General features: G+C 38.7%; 1 protein-coding gene across 1 annotated transcript in view; it reads right to left on the bottom strand.

The window, feature by feature from the left end:
* Nucleotides 1-15,168, bottom strand: part of UVRAG (UV radiation resistance associated) — a 92,165-nt gene that overhangs the window by 21,667 nt on the left and 55,330 nt on the right. The window contains exon 13 of the mRNA XM_014882053.2: nt 10,937-11,015. Within this exon, the coding sequence (XP_014737539.2) occupies nt 10,937-11,015 (79 nt within the window). The remainder of the gene's footprint in view (nt 1-10,936; nt 11,016-15,168) is intronic.

Below are 15,168 nucleotides of genomic sequence, written 5' to 3' on the forward strand. Positions count from 1 at the left end.
TAATAGACCTAATTCCCTTTCATCTCCTTTGATTTGTCCTAGGATTATATTAAGCTGCTTCTTACTTTTGCATTCACCAAAACAGAGTTTGATCTTTATTCAAAGACAGCAGCAGCTTCAATTCTAAATGCACAGCAACTTTTACTATCCTGCCAAACATCTATGAGGCAGTTTTCTTCTAATTTTTAAAACTTCAGCAATATTTAATACTGGATTTTGGTTTCACATCAATAGTGTTTATTGGAGATAGACCTCAAGAAAATAAGGAAATAGGAGTATGTGTTTGAGTACATGTAGAACACACTGCAGATGAACATCTAGATGAGCCAAAAAGTTGCATTTCCTCAAGAACTCTCTCGCTGATATTTATGAAACCCTTCTTGAGAGTAAACACAACACCCCTCCAAGAGAGGTCTCAAACATCACCCTTCATAGTTTCAGTCTGGTGTCCAGTAAGGGGAACTACTGTCAAAGACAGGCTGGAAGAAATAGTCACTCCTGTGAGTAAAGTATTCCTATAAAACTTAGCAGTTACTGGGCTTGTTACAAAAACCGGCATATATGGGCCCCCATGCCCATAAAGGTACACCTCATATGCCACAACTGTTTCATAAAAGAACATTTAAAAAGGCAATTTAGAAGATAGAGCAGTTACTAGCCTCCAAAAAGCTTCCCCTGCTCCCCACTGAAGCACTCAAATAACTAAAACCATGTTTACTGCAGTCTTGCTGCATTAATAGCTTGATAAGATGAAACGATAGAGCCCATAACCTTTACTGGTTCAGGTCAGAGCTTCTTAAAAGGGTTCAGTATTACTAATTGATGTTCACTGGATTATAGGAAATGGGCACACTTATTTCCTATGACTTCATTTATCCTGAGCTTTTGTATTAAAAATCATTACATCAGGCACAGAACAAGAGGTCAGATGTGCAAAAGTCAAAAGGACAAAGATAAGTAACATTCTGTGCCTCCATCTTAAATGTGAAACCTTCTCTGTGTGTTTAGTTCCTCAAATGTAATTCTTAATATCTGAAATTTGCTTTTTACCTATATATCAATCTATGACTACCATAAGGGCAATATTCTCAGGGAATACACAGGTATGTACAAAGAACTCTCCCACCTTGTCCTGCATGGAAATCAGAAAATATATGGCTAAGGTTATAATGCTACACACTCCTCCTCCACTTATCCATTATTTTCACTTTTTAATAAATCCACTCCAAAACCAGGCAATTTTCCCATATGATATCAGTCCAGCTCTACCCTGTACGTTAAGATGTTGCAGAAAAGGAACTCATAGTATTATTTCAGTGGGCAAACAATGAGCTCCAACAGATGTTTTAAACACAAAATCTTTCTGCTATTTGTTCTTTCATGTTGCGTCAGGAAAGCACTTGTTTTAAAAAGGGTGAAATTGAGCTTCTGGCCATTCATTCATCCAGGTTTGTGAACCCTGCTCTTCCAGGTGAAAAGGCTTTTGCTTTGAGAAGGCTTTACTCAAATAGCAAGTGATTTAGCCCATGACATGGCGCTTAAATGGAAGAAGAATTTGGGGATTCTCTGCTCCCAGCCACGTCTTGCATTTCAGCTGAACTGCTTTCCAGGTATCTATTACATTACTGTCAGTGAACAAAGGAGACTGACTTCTAAAAAAAAGATTAGATTGTGAATCAAATGGGAAGCCCTCTCACTTGAGGAGTACAGAATGAACAGTTTAACCTGTGAAAGACTGGCTTCCTATCAGGATAACACCAGCATTCAGTGAATTCCACTTGGCAGTAAGACACAACAGCACAGGAAATGGTTTTCCATATGATGGATGATATTTCAAACTTAAAAGCTGAGGTCAGAGAGCATTAAACCAAGGACAGTTCAGCACTGGTCTTCCTGAAAACGTCAACTTACACATGCAAAATTGAAGCAGAGCTTGGTTTTTTCCTAATTACACAATATTAACGTCACAAATATATACATGAATTATACACAAGGCTAGCAAAGAGAGATGCAATAACCCCTTCAGTATTTCCAGTCTCTTGAAAAACAAAATATTTTAAAGCTCTGGATTTCCAAACATTCTGGACTGATCAAAAACTGTATGAGCCCATACATATCAGACACTTTTATTCCATTTGTTGGAGAACAAGTTGCTCTAAACTTCAACCACCGTATATAAAAAACCTGAAAGGCATTTATGGATGATTAATTATCTACATACCAAAAGCTTTCAAAATAGGCTTTGTGCCCTGATGTGCCAAATCTTACACACAGAAGTATGAGACCAATTCTGACCCAAGGAGGACAAAACAAACATATTAAATTATACAACAGAAGAGCAAAGAATGTGGGGGCAGAAGTGAAGATAACAGAAGCAAAGAAAAAAAAAAAAATCAACCCCACAAGTCGTAGCTTGTCACTTGCTTGAAAATAAAAGATAAGAATTTTTTACACATTAAAGTAAGCAAAGTTTCAAGAAATGAGATGCATTTTACCATAATTTCTTTTACCCATGAAGAAATGGGCCACATGGCAGAAAGAGAGAAGGCTCTGAAGGAAGAAACAGGTTTACAAGGCAGGACCTGGAATTCCACAGATGTAAACACTTCATATTTGAATGCCCAGCTTTGCCTCCAGTTCATACACCCTACTTGTTAAGAAAAACTATACACTGCATCTTTTTCCTACACTGGCACATTGTGCCAGGGCTTGGTAACAGACTTCCCACTTTCCTATTTCTTTCAATTCTATAACACAGAACTTATATACACTACAAAGCAGCTGAAGCTGGCAGACAACGTGTTTATGTCAGATTAACTATATCAGGAATCAATTTGCCTTTTGATTACTCAATTTTGGTTCTATTTTAAAAACATACTCATTTTTTAGGAAACTTTGCAGTCTGAAGAGTTAATGCACAGAGATGATGACAGCTACACAGTACAAAAGCTACAGAATAAACACAGAACATGCTTGCAAGGCTGGTCCCCCAAAATTATTTTAGAGGACTGACTCTAAGCACAGCTGGTGATGCCACATCTCCTATTCATAGAAACCCAGAAGAGTTTGGGTTAGAAAGGACTTTTAAGCTCATCCAGTTCTAATCCCCCTGCCATGGGCCTAGATACCTTCCACTAGACCTAGCTGCTCCAAGACCTGCCCAGCCTGGCCTTGAACACTTCCAGGGATGGGGCAGCCACAGCTTCTCTGGGCAACCTGTGCCAGGGCCTCACCGCTCTCACAGCCAATAATTTCTGCCCAATATCCCATCTAACCCTGCCCTCTGACAGTGGGAAGTCATTCTCCCTCGTCCTGTCACTCCTGGCTCTTCTCCAAAGTCCCTCTTCAGCTGTCTTGGAGCCACTTCAGGCACTGGAAGGGGCTCTGAGGTCCTCCTAAAGCCAGGATGAAAAAATCTCTCTTCTCTGGCATGAAAAATCCAAGCTCTCTCAGCCTGCCCATACATGAGAAGTGCTTCATCCCTCCAGTCACTCAACTACACTGGTCATCTCATTAGAGCTGCAGGAGCCTCCAGCACTGCCTGGGCTTAGGCTGCAGATGCTGGGATCTGAACGGGTTGAACAGCCAAGATCTGGTCCCTCACAGAGTAAGTTAATCTTGGCTTTTGCCTATAGACAAGGATAGGCAGGCTTTCAGTTGAATGAAAGCTGGGACTTTAGTTACAGCTAATCCTGTCTCATTTCAACTTATTTTATCTTGGCATAGGCGATAGGAAAGAAAAAAATTTAAAAAGCCTTTCCAAAAAGTTTGCAAAAAACATATATAAATTTCCCAATTCTAAATGATCTGGTTAAGTATCAGCTCACTGTTACCCTAGGAAAGTTTCAGGAATGAAACCTCTCCTAAGAGCTTTTGGCTCTACACAGCTGGAGAAGGTACTTTGTGGTTTTACAGGTGCAGTCCCTTCCTCTTAACATTAAATGAAAACTTGGCACTTCACAAGACAAGGACTAGACTCTGGCTTCAACCCGTGTTCTTTCAAGAACACTTTTCTGTATGTAGCTAAATTGGCCTTGGATTCAGATGGCGCATTCTTTCTGAACCGTATGTTTTATAATCTTAGTTTAGGGGCCTCATAAAAGATGTAGTGTGCAAGTCACAGTATCCTACACTCAAAGGCCCATAACCACTGCTCATACACCACTACCCACAGAAATCTTAAAGACACTTCTGCTCCTTCGTGTTTACTGCCAAAACAAATTTCTAGGCCTAACATTTCTGCTGTTCAGCTTCCCATGGAAAAGTTTATTAGTTTCTATTATAGAGTTGATTTTCTCTCATGTTTGATAGTCTAACAGAGCCAGAAACTGAACCTCTTGCCTCATTTCATGTTTAACAGCTGAGTTTCAGTTCAGCCCCTTACATATGGCACTAGTACATAAGCATTCAACTTTAATTCCATGCAGTTATTAGGAAGACAGCACTTTAACTGCACCTACAATATAACAAGAATTTTGCTTTCCTTCTATGGTTCTTTGAATGTTACTTTGTGCATTAGACAAGCAACTCACCCACAAAACAGCACTGGCTGCTCAGCTTCTCAAGCAGATTACACAAAGCACATAAACGCCACCTGCCACCACCATGTGGACACATTGGCCGTGGACACACAAGAGGAGGCCTAGACATCAGTTACTTCCCTGGATCTGTGCTCTGCTGATGAGAAAAAGAACCTTGGGGGAGCTGACAAGAGACTGATTTTTTTTTTTTTTTTTTCACATCAAATAGCAAAGTCCTGGTGTTGCTCATGACTGTCAGATGAAAGCAGAACTATTCTCTGCCAGGGCTGAGAAAGTCATGCCAATGTGAACAGGAGTATCAGTCCAACACAACTCAACAGCGGTCTGACAAAACAAACGTGGATGAGAAAAGAAGCCTTCCCTGTGAAACAACCCGAAACACAGCATCCAGCCTCAACAGAAGAAAAAATAACCTTAACTTATACAGGGTAACAAATTCCACGGGTTTCACTAAAACCTGGAAGTGATGCCTGGAAGGTGATACTCTATCTGACACCACATGCAGAGACCCCGTTAACAAATACCAATTATGAACTTTTTACATGGGCAGACAGGGATAGAAAAAGGTGAAGAGATTTAAACTAAAAAGGGCAGATTTACATTAGATACTAGAAAAAAACTCTTTACTAAGAAGGTGATGAGGCCCTGGTTGTCCACAGAAGCTGTGGCTGCCCCATCCCTGGAAGTGTTCAAGGCCAGGTTAGACAGGGCTTGGAGCAACCTGGTCTAGGGTTGGTGTAGAGAAGGTGTTGGTCTAGGGAAGGTGTACCCTGCCCATGATCAAGATGGTCTTCAAGTTCCCTTCCAACCCAAACTGTTGTATGATTCTATGAACTGAGGTAAGACTAGACACATTCACTCCTTGGGTTGGCTGTAGGAATACAAAAAGTTGTAAAATGGTCAAAATTATTTGACACCTGGTTTTGCAAGTCTACTTTTCAAGAGTCATTAATTTAGACAAGGACAGAACATCACCACTCCTGAGGCCATGACCAATAAAGCCAGATGGAGATAGTGACCAAGGTCACAGCTAAAAAATACAAGGGGTCTCACAACAGTCATACAGCTGCCCTCTGGTTCTGTGGTAAAGCTGAGATAAGTCTTAGAATAAGAAATCCAGAAGATTAAGAGGCAAACTAATTTGATGTCCTTTAGTGGCTGACTGAAATAGCAAATCAATTGACACTTAGATTGTAAATAATCTGACTGCCCCATTCAAGAAAATAGCTGCAGTAAATTCCCTTCTTACAGGTACATAAAGAAACCAGCTTTACAGTTCTATTGAAATTATGTCCTCTGCAAGCAAACTGGGAACTGGACAAGGAATAATGCCTGTCAAGTATCATGCAAGAGACAACCTCTTGAATACCTAAAGAAATTGGAATTTCGATGAACACGATGGACATGCTCTCCTCAATGGCTACACATCATAAATGCACACATTAGACATAATGACCAATACAGTACAGAAATAATTTAATATAGGATAGCAGAATTGTTTCGGTTGGAAGGGATTCAAGTCCATCTCATTCTAATCCTCTGCCATGGGCAGGGACACCTTCCACTAGACCAGGCTGCTCCAAGCCTCATCCAACCTGGCCTTGGACACCTCCAGGGATGGGGCAGCCACAGCTTCTGTGAGCAGCCTGTGCCAGGGCCTCACCACTCTCATCTTTCTGGGTATACAATTCTGGGCAAGTTATTCTCCCACAGTAACACTGTATGTGCTCTCTAGGGACTCACTCAAGGAGGGACTCAAGGAGGATAATCACTAAATTAAGATCAACTCATCATATGTAAAGAAGAACCTACACTGAAGTCAGGTCAAAGCAATTAAGGCTCTGGGAATGAAGGAAAGAGACAACAAAGCAGTCAGTAAAGCAGCAATAAAGATGCTTTATTTCTACAGGCCTGTGGCTCAAAACTCAAAGCCACTGCACTCTCAATACCCTCTACTTCAAAGTTTTTAAAAAAATTAAATAATTGAGATGGAAAAATCTAGAGCAGCAAGACCACTGCTCAAGCACTTGTGAGAGCTCAGTTCCACAAGGTCCATGTCTGTGCCCCAGTAGAACTGGGTGCCACCCACCACAGTATGTTCAGAACAAAGAGAACTCTGAGAGGTGCCATTTTGACCCTGTTCTGTGTTCACTTCTCACCCACAAAAAACTTCACCAAGCCTCAGGGATTTCCTAATATTCATCCACCATAACAAGAGGTTTTCATTGTGTAATCTCAGTTACTTCACTGTGAATACCAGGACAAGAGTTCACTTCTTTCTCCTACTAAAGCTTCAGCTGCCTCAGATACTCCATGCACATCCTTAACTTAGGAGCTACAGAGTTTATGGGGCTAGTACTTGCTGATACTCTCCCCCTGTCTAATGCTTTGGAGAGCTGTGCAATTCATTCCCATTTTTAGCAACTCTCTTGTACTTTACCTTTGATAATGATAGTGAATTTTTTTGGTAGGTATTATTAGACATAAGTGACTAATTTCTCTTGGAAAAAAACCCCCACGTTTCTATGCTAGCGAGAGTCAAACAGCTGAAATCTTAAATGGAAATTTACGGCCTTAGATAATGTTATCCAACTCAAAAAGCTCCTCTGTGAACTTTGTGAGAGAGTCAATTTTACAAACAGAAAATATGGCTATTGAAACAATTCGTGCTCACATACAGATGGAAGTTATTATGAACTCTCGGAATTAACACACACTGTTTCAACTTTGGAATGTAACAGCAAAGCAAGTTTCTCCAAAAAATACTCTTACCATGCCAGCACTAAGCTGCTTCTAATTCCAGCTGAATTCTCCTGAGTGCAAGATGTGGTTTCCAGTGTTATTATGCTGCTGTTTTACAAAACAGTACCACTTTATCTCTAGAAGAGTTTTTATGTCAGTAATTTTATTTAATATCAACCCCATTTCACTTCTTCCACATTCACATTTTTCCTTGCTGCCAGAATTCTAGGTAATTGCAAAAGGAAAAAAAAATATATAAAAATCTGTGAAACCAAGGAAGCTTATACAAATAATTTCATAATATTTCTTTAACTTGATAAGAGTTTTTCTGGGCTCTTCGTTTGTCAGAGTGTTCAAAACTTGCATGAATGATTTAAGTGAGGCGATAGAGACCCAGGCTCTTGTTTTCATGCTCCAGTGAAGTCACCACTATTCCTCCCACACCTCCAACCTTCCCACAGCCCACAGAGGGAACTAAGCAACTGATTTACATTTATTCCTGACAAAGAGGACTGGTTCTTTGAATTAAGGCCAACACCTCTGGGTGATGGTCTGAAGATAAGAGAGAGGCAGCTGCTCATTCTCTGTCCAAACTTGATTTTTCACACATTCACACAAACTAAGCATATCTGGATACTTCTCTGAAAGCAGCCGTAAGTCTGCTAAAAGCTGTGTAAATTCAACAGCTTCAGCATCCCAAAGAACACACAAAGGATACAGACAATCTTGGGTTTCTACTTCAAGTCAGCCCCAGAGCACAGAGGTTTTGTGATGCATTTCTGCACATTATCTACCTGCTCTGCTTTCGCAATGGAATTTCCCTTGGCAGAACTATAAAAAGCAGCAATATTTGACCAAGGACATCAAAACAAAGGTGAGTACAACAGTTTATGTGGACATCAGTAACACTTTAATGATTAAATAAGTAGTAGAAGCACACCCAGAAATTCCAATTTACTTTTATTATGTTTTTATATCCAACATACAATCTCAAGCATTAAGATGTGAACCACAAGTGTTCCACTAACCACTTTCAAGTCTGGCCACTGACTAGCTTGTTCCAGCACCAATGACCCCAGGTAGAATGGGAAACTCTTTTTATACCAATACATACTTAAAGTCTTCATTTACTTTTATAAGTTTAAACACACACCAGTGATTTCAGAAAGCAACTGCAAGGAATTGTAAGACAACATGGGTGAGTGATTGTGTGTTCAACCACCCAGAGTCCTTCAGAAACAGGACAAGAAAAGCAGAATGAGAAGTTTCAGTAGGTCCAAGAGTGGTAACAACTCAGAGGTGACAAGTCAGAGATCAACAGGAAAACAAGTGAAGTGGTGACAGCTCCTATAAAAAAAATACTACAGGCACAAATATCAAGTAAGCTAAACTACATGAACAGGAAAGACAACCACCCTGGGCTCAATGAAGAATTAATCATTACAATGAAAAAAACAACAGAGCTTCTTGCTTACATCACATAACTGAATGGCAAACTCCAGAATAAGGTAAAAACCAGGAAGGGCTGAAAGGCAAAGCAAACAGCATCAACGACTCAAGTTACAGAATGAACTAGTGTAAGCAGGATGAACTAGGAAGAAGAGATTAAGGAAAGCATTGATTTGATAGTAATGAAGAGATCTATCAAAGCATTTGAGGGAAAGACTAATCCCTTTTTCTCACTAATCTTCCCTCTGGAGGTCAAGTGTGAACAGCTGGCTGCCATTACTAATACCACCAACAAGGAGGTACAGTCTAAGATACATTAACAGCCTGGCTAAGTGAATTTCCAAGATTAATAGGACTTGATTAACTTTGTCTTAAGATATTTTAGCCTTTAAATAATTGCAGAGGTCATTGTCCAAAATACACTAAGCATGGGCAAGTCTGGAAAATGGTAAATGCAATCCAAGCTTAAAAAACAAACAACACAGAAAGACTCAGAAGCTTTACTTCAATTTGGGATAAGGAACGGCAAAAAAGTGATGGAAGAGAAAACTGGAAAAACAAACAAGACTAGTAGAAAGTAAGCATAAAAAGGTCAGATTTTTCAAGACTAAAACTAAGACTAAGATAATTTCAAATAGGTTAGAAACAGAAATGTCTTATTTCTGTTGGAATTTACATCTCCTGGCATTTTCTGATATAATATACTCACAAGCATGCTGGGGAAATGGGATATTGATGAAATACAAGTGAATACAGAAAGGTACTCTTTGGGAGAAATAAAGAATGGTTCATGGCAAAAACTGAAGTGCTGGCAAAATGGGACTCCACCTGGAATAACAGAACCCCAGTTCTATCCAATATTTTAATCAGGTAATCTGGATAGGGCATAGGCTCAGATGCAGCCAGCACAAAGCTGAGACTGAGTTCTCAACCTCTGGTGTTATGCCACCAAAGCAGAAATATGATTGAGAACAAAAAAGTTCATCTTTAATAATAAATTCAAGGTACAGAATGTAAAATGTGAATTAAACAAGCTGCCTGCACAAATTCAGAATGGACTCTTGTGTTGCTGTAGAGAAGATACTTGGGGCTGTTGGTTGCAGAGAATCATTAAGATTTACTCTGCTAGGCTTTTAAGTGTACAAACCTATTAGAACCCAATGAACTGGAAATAAAAGGACAAGACTTAGGAAGCATTTCTCCCATCCTACTCAATGTTTTGAAAGCAACAGTTGCTCGCTGTATCTAGCCTCGGGCATTGCATTTAAAAAAAAAAGTGGATTCAGGTGGAGAATTTGAGACAAGAGAAGTGTTGAAAAGTGGTTTTTCAATGCATGAAAGTCTGCAAAGAGGAAGAGATTTAAATGGATCCGATTATTGTAATATATAAAGAAAGGCAAGACAGGTTTGGACTCAATGTCAGAAATTAGATGTCTTAAGTGGCCAAGACAGTCATGCATTGGAACTAAGCAGTACTTACATCACAGGCTTTTCTTCACACCAGAACATCACCAGGGACAGCATAAGAGCAGCTGACCCTGCCTTAGGACTACACACCACTTGAAACAGCCAGGCCTCTTTCAGACCAGCTTTCTGAACATTCTCTGAATTCCATACCAAATGTGTTAGCTACAGGTATTACTGCCATCTCAAATACAACTTTGCAAAGTCTCTTGCATTTTTCAGACTAAAGGATGTTTTTAAAAATACATTAAAAACAAGGAAGTAAGGTTGATTAGAGGACTTTTTAAATAAAAGTCATACATTTGCAATACTTCCTATTTTCCATATATTGGTTTTTCTTATAAGGGTAGAATACTAATTGAAGTAATAATACAGCAAAATTAAAGACACGTGAGCAAGAATTATATTAATAGACCTTCAGGTACGACAGAATAAAAAACGAGAGAATATTTTAAGTTTTCAAAACAGTGTGAGATCTACAGACTCATAGAATGTACTATTTGAAAAGGAAAAGCTTCATTATTATCTGGCAAGTCCTTCTCTAAGCCACATAGAAGAAATCTCAAGCACAAAGCTGTAAGGTGAGTGTAAATTATGTTTTCAAGGACATTTTTCTTAGTTCATAGGTTTTCACCATAGGGAGCAGTATCACAAGACAGCACATGCACAGTCATGTCATATTGACACCAAGCAGAGAGTAGATATAAATAATAATAAAAAATAATCTTGAATGTACCAACCTGTGCTATATTTTTGTTGAGAAGATAAACTCCATATTCAAACTGAAGCTTCTCCCCTCCTTTTGCATATAAAGGAAATCTGATGGGAAAAAAAAGGGAGGGGAGAGGAGAAAGTATTTAAGGTGAAATTATTCAGAAGCTTATGTAAACTTCAAAAAGCCCCAGATTCCTTTTCTGAGAAGGTAAAGATTTAAAAAGTTTCCCTTGTTGACTTCTCCCAGGAACTCCTGGGATGTATTTAGGAACCCTCTGCAACTCCAGTCAATCAGCATTTAAAAAGTAATGTCAAAACTCAGCTATGGAATTCCATTTTTAAAAGTATTTCAGGTTTTTAAGATTATGATTCTCCCAGAGCTGCAACATCCCTCTCACCAATCAAAGCGTAATTTCAGAAGAACACAGCACAATTCCAGATCCCACATTATCCCTCTGCATTCAGCCAGTCACACTTGGTTAGCTCATTTCCAAACAGAAATAATCTTTTAAAAAAAGGTGCTCTTTAGATCATTATCCTGTGATTGACAGAGCACAAAGCCCTTTACACAGAGAAGAAATCTGCAGGCTCACTTACCATAACAACATTCAGAATTGAAGTGATTTCTTTCAGCAAACTTCACACAAGCACCAAAGGCTTGAGTCACAGCATCACAGGTCACTATTGCCCTTGCAAACATTTTATTACTGATCTTTATTTTTCCTATATAATAAATATTGCTTACCATTTTAAATACCCAGATGTAGTGAACAGCTTTTAAGAACACAGCACGACACTGCTGCGTGAGACAAGAGAACTGAAACATTAGTCCCTTAAATACTGAAACTCTTTGACAGTTTCTGCATTAAAGAATATAATAATTTACATTATATTGTCTGCTTATATCACATATGTATGCTTAAAAAATCTCTGCTTAAGTGAAGCAGTTCTCAAACAACTTTAACAGCTGTACACTGCATTTCTAAGGATTGTCTTCTGACTCCTCCTCAGCACAAGAGGTTACGAGGTCATCATGGTCAATTCAGCAATCTTAGTGCAAACTAAAATTTATTTTTATGGCAACTATAGCATGAATCAAGATTTTGCCTTTTCACAAACCACACACTGCAGCTCCTAATTAAGATGCTGAACGGCTTATCCACATAAGCCCCACGCCTCAGCAGAAACCAAAGTCTCCCTCAAATATAAGATAACAAATACAGGAGATCAATATCTACTAGAAAAAACACACATTCTGGAGAGGTGATTAGGCAAAGTGAATTTTATCATCCATCAGCCCCACAGTAGAGTGCATTTGTAATTTTAGGAATTATATAGTGCCATTAAAGCTAAAGGTTAAACGGTCACCATCACAGCAGATCAAATATTGAGATGTCAGCTTCAGGTTTTCTGCTACTTTCAAATTTGCTAGGTCTCTAAGTTGAGGAACATTAAAATTTTTGTGAATAGTAAATATCTAGCTCACCTTGCTTAATAGATCTATAAATCAAACTAGTTCCCCATGCAGGAAAATGAAACTTTTTAAAATGAAAACATGCTACAAAAATTCCACAACACATTATTCTAAGTGTTCTAAAATACAAAGCAAGAGGAATTCATTTCACTATCTCCAATTACACTATCCAAACAGATCAAGGGTTAGATTTAAAGAATAACTTTACAATTAACAGTCTAAAACTAACCACTTTTTTTACAATAAAAGCACCATTAAGAACACAAATCATGTTTCTCTAGAAGGCAGCATTTCATGAAGTCACTGGTAATGGGAAACATGTATTCTATTATTAGACACAGAGCTCTTTGATCCATGCAGTATAGAAAGGGGGTAAAAACTCGTTTATGGTGCTTGCTGACATCTCCCACACAGATTCTTTTTAAAGGGAAGATCAGACTTTTCTGCTTATCACATTGATCCTGATTCTTTGCCAATATTCACATTTCTATCCTCTAACTTCCACTAATTAATCTTAAACCACGTACATCCTCAGGTCAGCTTTCACAACATAATCACTTAAACAAAGTCTTGAAAACTGTCGGTGGATGTCTCTGCATATAACATTTATGACTCACGAGAAAAAATATTACTAAGTTTTATGCCTCTCTCATTGTATTTTATCTTGCTTGCCTATTAAGCCTGGTCACAAGCAATAAACTCAAGGGAGAGGAACTCAAACATTTTATATACTGCTTCAGTGAGTATAATTGAACCCAACTTGAACTGCTGCCTCCCTGAGTGAAATTCTTCTTGCCCACTCCACAGAAAAGCATTGACTGTAAGCTTAATCTCTCCCTTTGGCATGCTGCAAAAAGCTGGGTCTGCTGTGTAAGGTTTTAGTTATACTAAATACTTTTGAAAAACACTCTTTTAGTGTTGTTATAATCACAAAACACATAATAAAATTCAAAATAGCATCTGCCTACCTATTCTACTCCAAAGTGCACCTTCCTTCTTCCCATTCTTGCTGATATATTTGGGGAAAAAAAAAATCACTAAGCTCCTTTAAAGCAAAACACAGATACTTATTCTGAGATAAAAAATTTGAAGGAGTGTGGTATGTTAAGTGGAAAGAATAAAAAACACAAGCTAGAAGTACCCTTTCTATAATCAACAGAAAATACTATCTAAGGAAAGTTATCAAGTGCTGCAGTCCAGAACAGAGCTCAGAAGTTGAGCTCTGGTCCTCCTCAGAGTAGTACTTACACACTTTGGGAAACCATGCATCATCCATGTGAACAGCCAGGAATTATGAACAAAACAGCTTCTGCACAGTGAGGGTCAACATGTCCCTTTGTAAAAATATGTTGTCATTTACACACAGCTACAGAAAATGACATTTCAATAGCATGTAGACTTCTCAAAATACAGTGTTACCACACCCTGAGTTTACAGAAGATTATCTATAGCTGTATATAAAGAGACAGGCAATACAGCAATAATAGTTTTTATAGTGACTTGTAAAGAAGATCCTGGTTTAGAGAACATTAACCTGATGCAAGAAAAGCCCACCATGTTTAGTAACTTGTAACAGGTTTACCCCATTCAGAGCTGTTTCTGCACCTGGTGTTTCCACTGCTTTTAAGACATGTCAGCAATGGTAAGAGCCTGTAGTGGGGAAAAGCACAAGAACTAGGAGAGATTAAGCTAATAATCAGCCAGTAGGCATGCATAAAGGTGCCTTTAGAATCTATGAGAATTGTGCCAAAGATGCTGAAATTAAACAAGCCTCACTCTGAATTCATAAGGTGAGAACTCTGCGTAAGAGTGATCCAAACTGCACACCAAACTGATTTGAACCATATGGTCAATATATGCTTTCAAGGTCTAAGATAACATAAAGAAGATTCTTGATCTTAAAAGCTTACATTTTTTGGGGGGAGTCTCATGTTTTGCTTATTTAATACTATAGGACTGTGACAAACACTACCTTTTTACTAATTTCTTTTAGTCATGTTCTGTTTTACAGGGCTCACTGGGATCCAAGTCAGATGACCAGTGTTACCCAGCTGCATCATAATGCATATCTATAATAAAACACATGCAGGGCATTTTTAGGCACATAGCTCATATCCCCTTCCATGGCATGTCACTTTTGACAAAACTTGTGTTCTTCTATGGTGATGCCACAATGACTGAACAGTTTCTCCCCTACTGAACCAACACTATTATGTTCAAGACCCAAGCGTTCCCAGCCACACAGGAAGAGATTTTGATTGTCATTTTTCACAGATGACAAAATAAATAAAATAAGCCTAAAATAATAGAAGCAGATAAAAGACACTTTTAATCATCTCTGAATAGCTTAATTTTAGAGGAGCTTAGAATAGAGCTGAGAATCATCTGCCCTAACCTTACCTCTCATCCTTACCCACTTGACCTCTCTCCCATCTCTCCTGCTTGAAGGCTTCCCAAGCCCGTCCTCTATACCTGCAATCTTCATTTCAGCAAGCCATTATCCACCACTTTATTTTGATACATTCCCTATTAATTTCTGCCACACTTCCTAAGCAGACATTAGCTACTGGATAAAGTACTCTTCAACTTAAAACTTGCTTTTCTGTCAAAGGCACCGAACATTCAAATATTTAAACATATGGAGGATCTGCTGATATGCAATGAGTAAGGAAACAAGTGTGAGCAGGTGAAGGTTCAATAGAGTTGTGAAAAAGAAAAAGCGAGGCACAGGTTATGTGCTTGGTTCACAGTTACCCTGACGGGGAAAAGTAACATCAAGTCAGA

This window comes from Sturnus vulgaris, chromosome 2, assembly GCF_052056855.1.
Source record: "Sturnus vulgaris isolate bStuVul1 chromosome 2, bStuVul1.hap1, whole genome shotgun sequence".
NCBI classification, from domain to species: Eukaryota; Metazoa; Chordata; class Aves; order Passeriformes; family Sturnidae; genus Sturnus; species Sturnus vulgaris.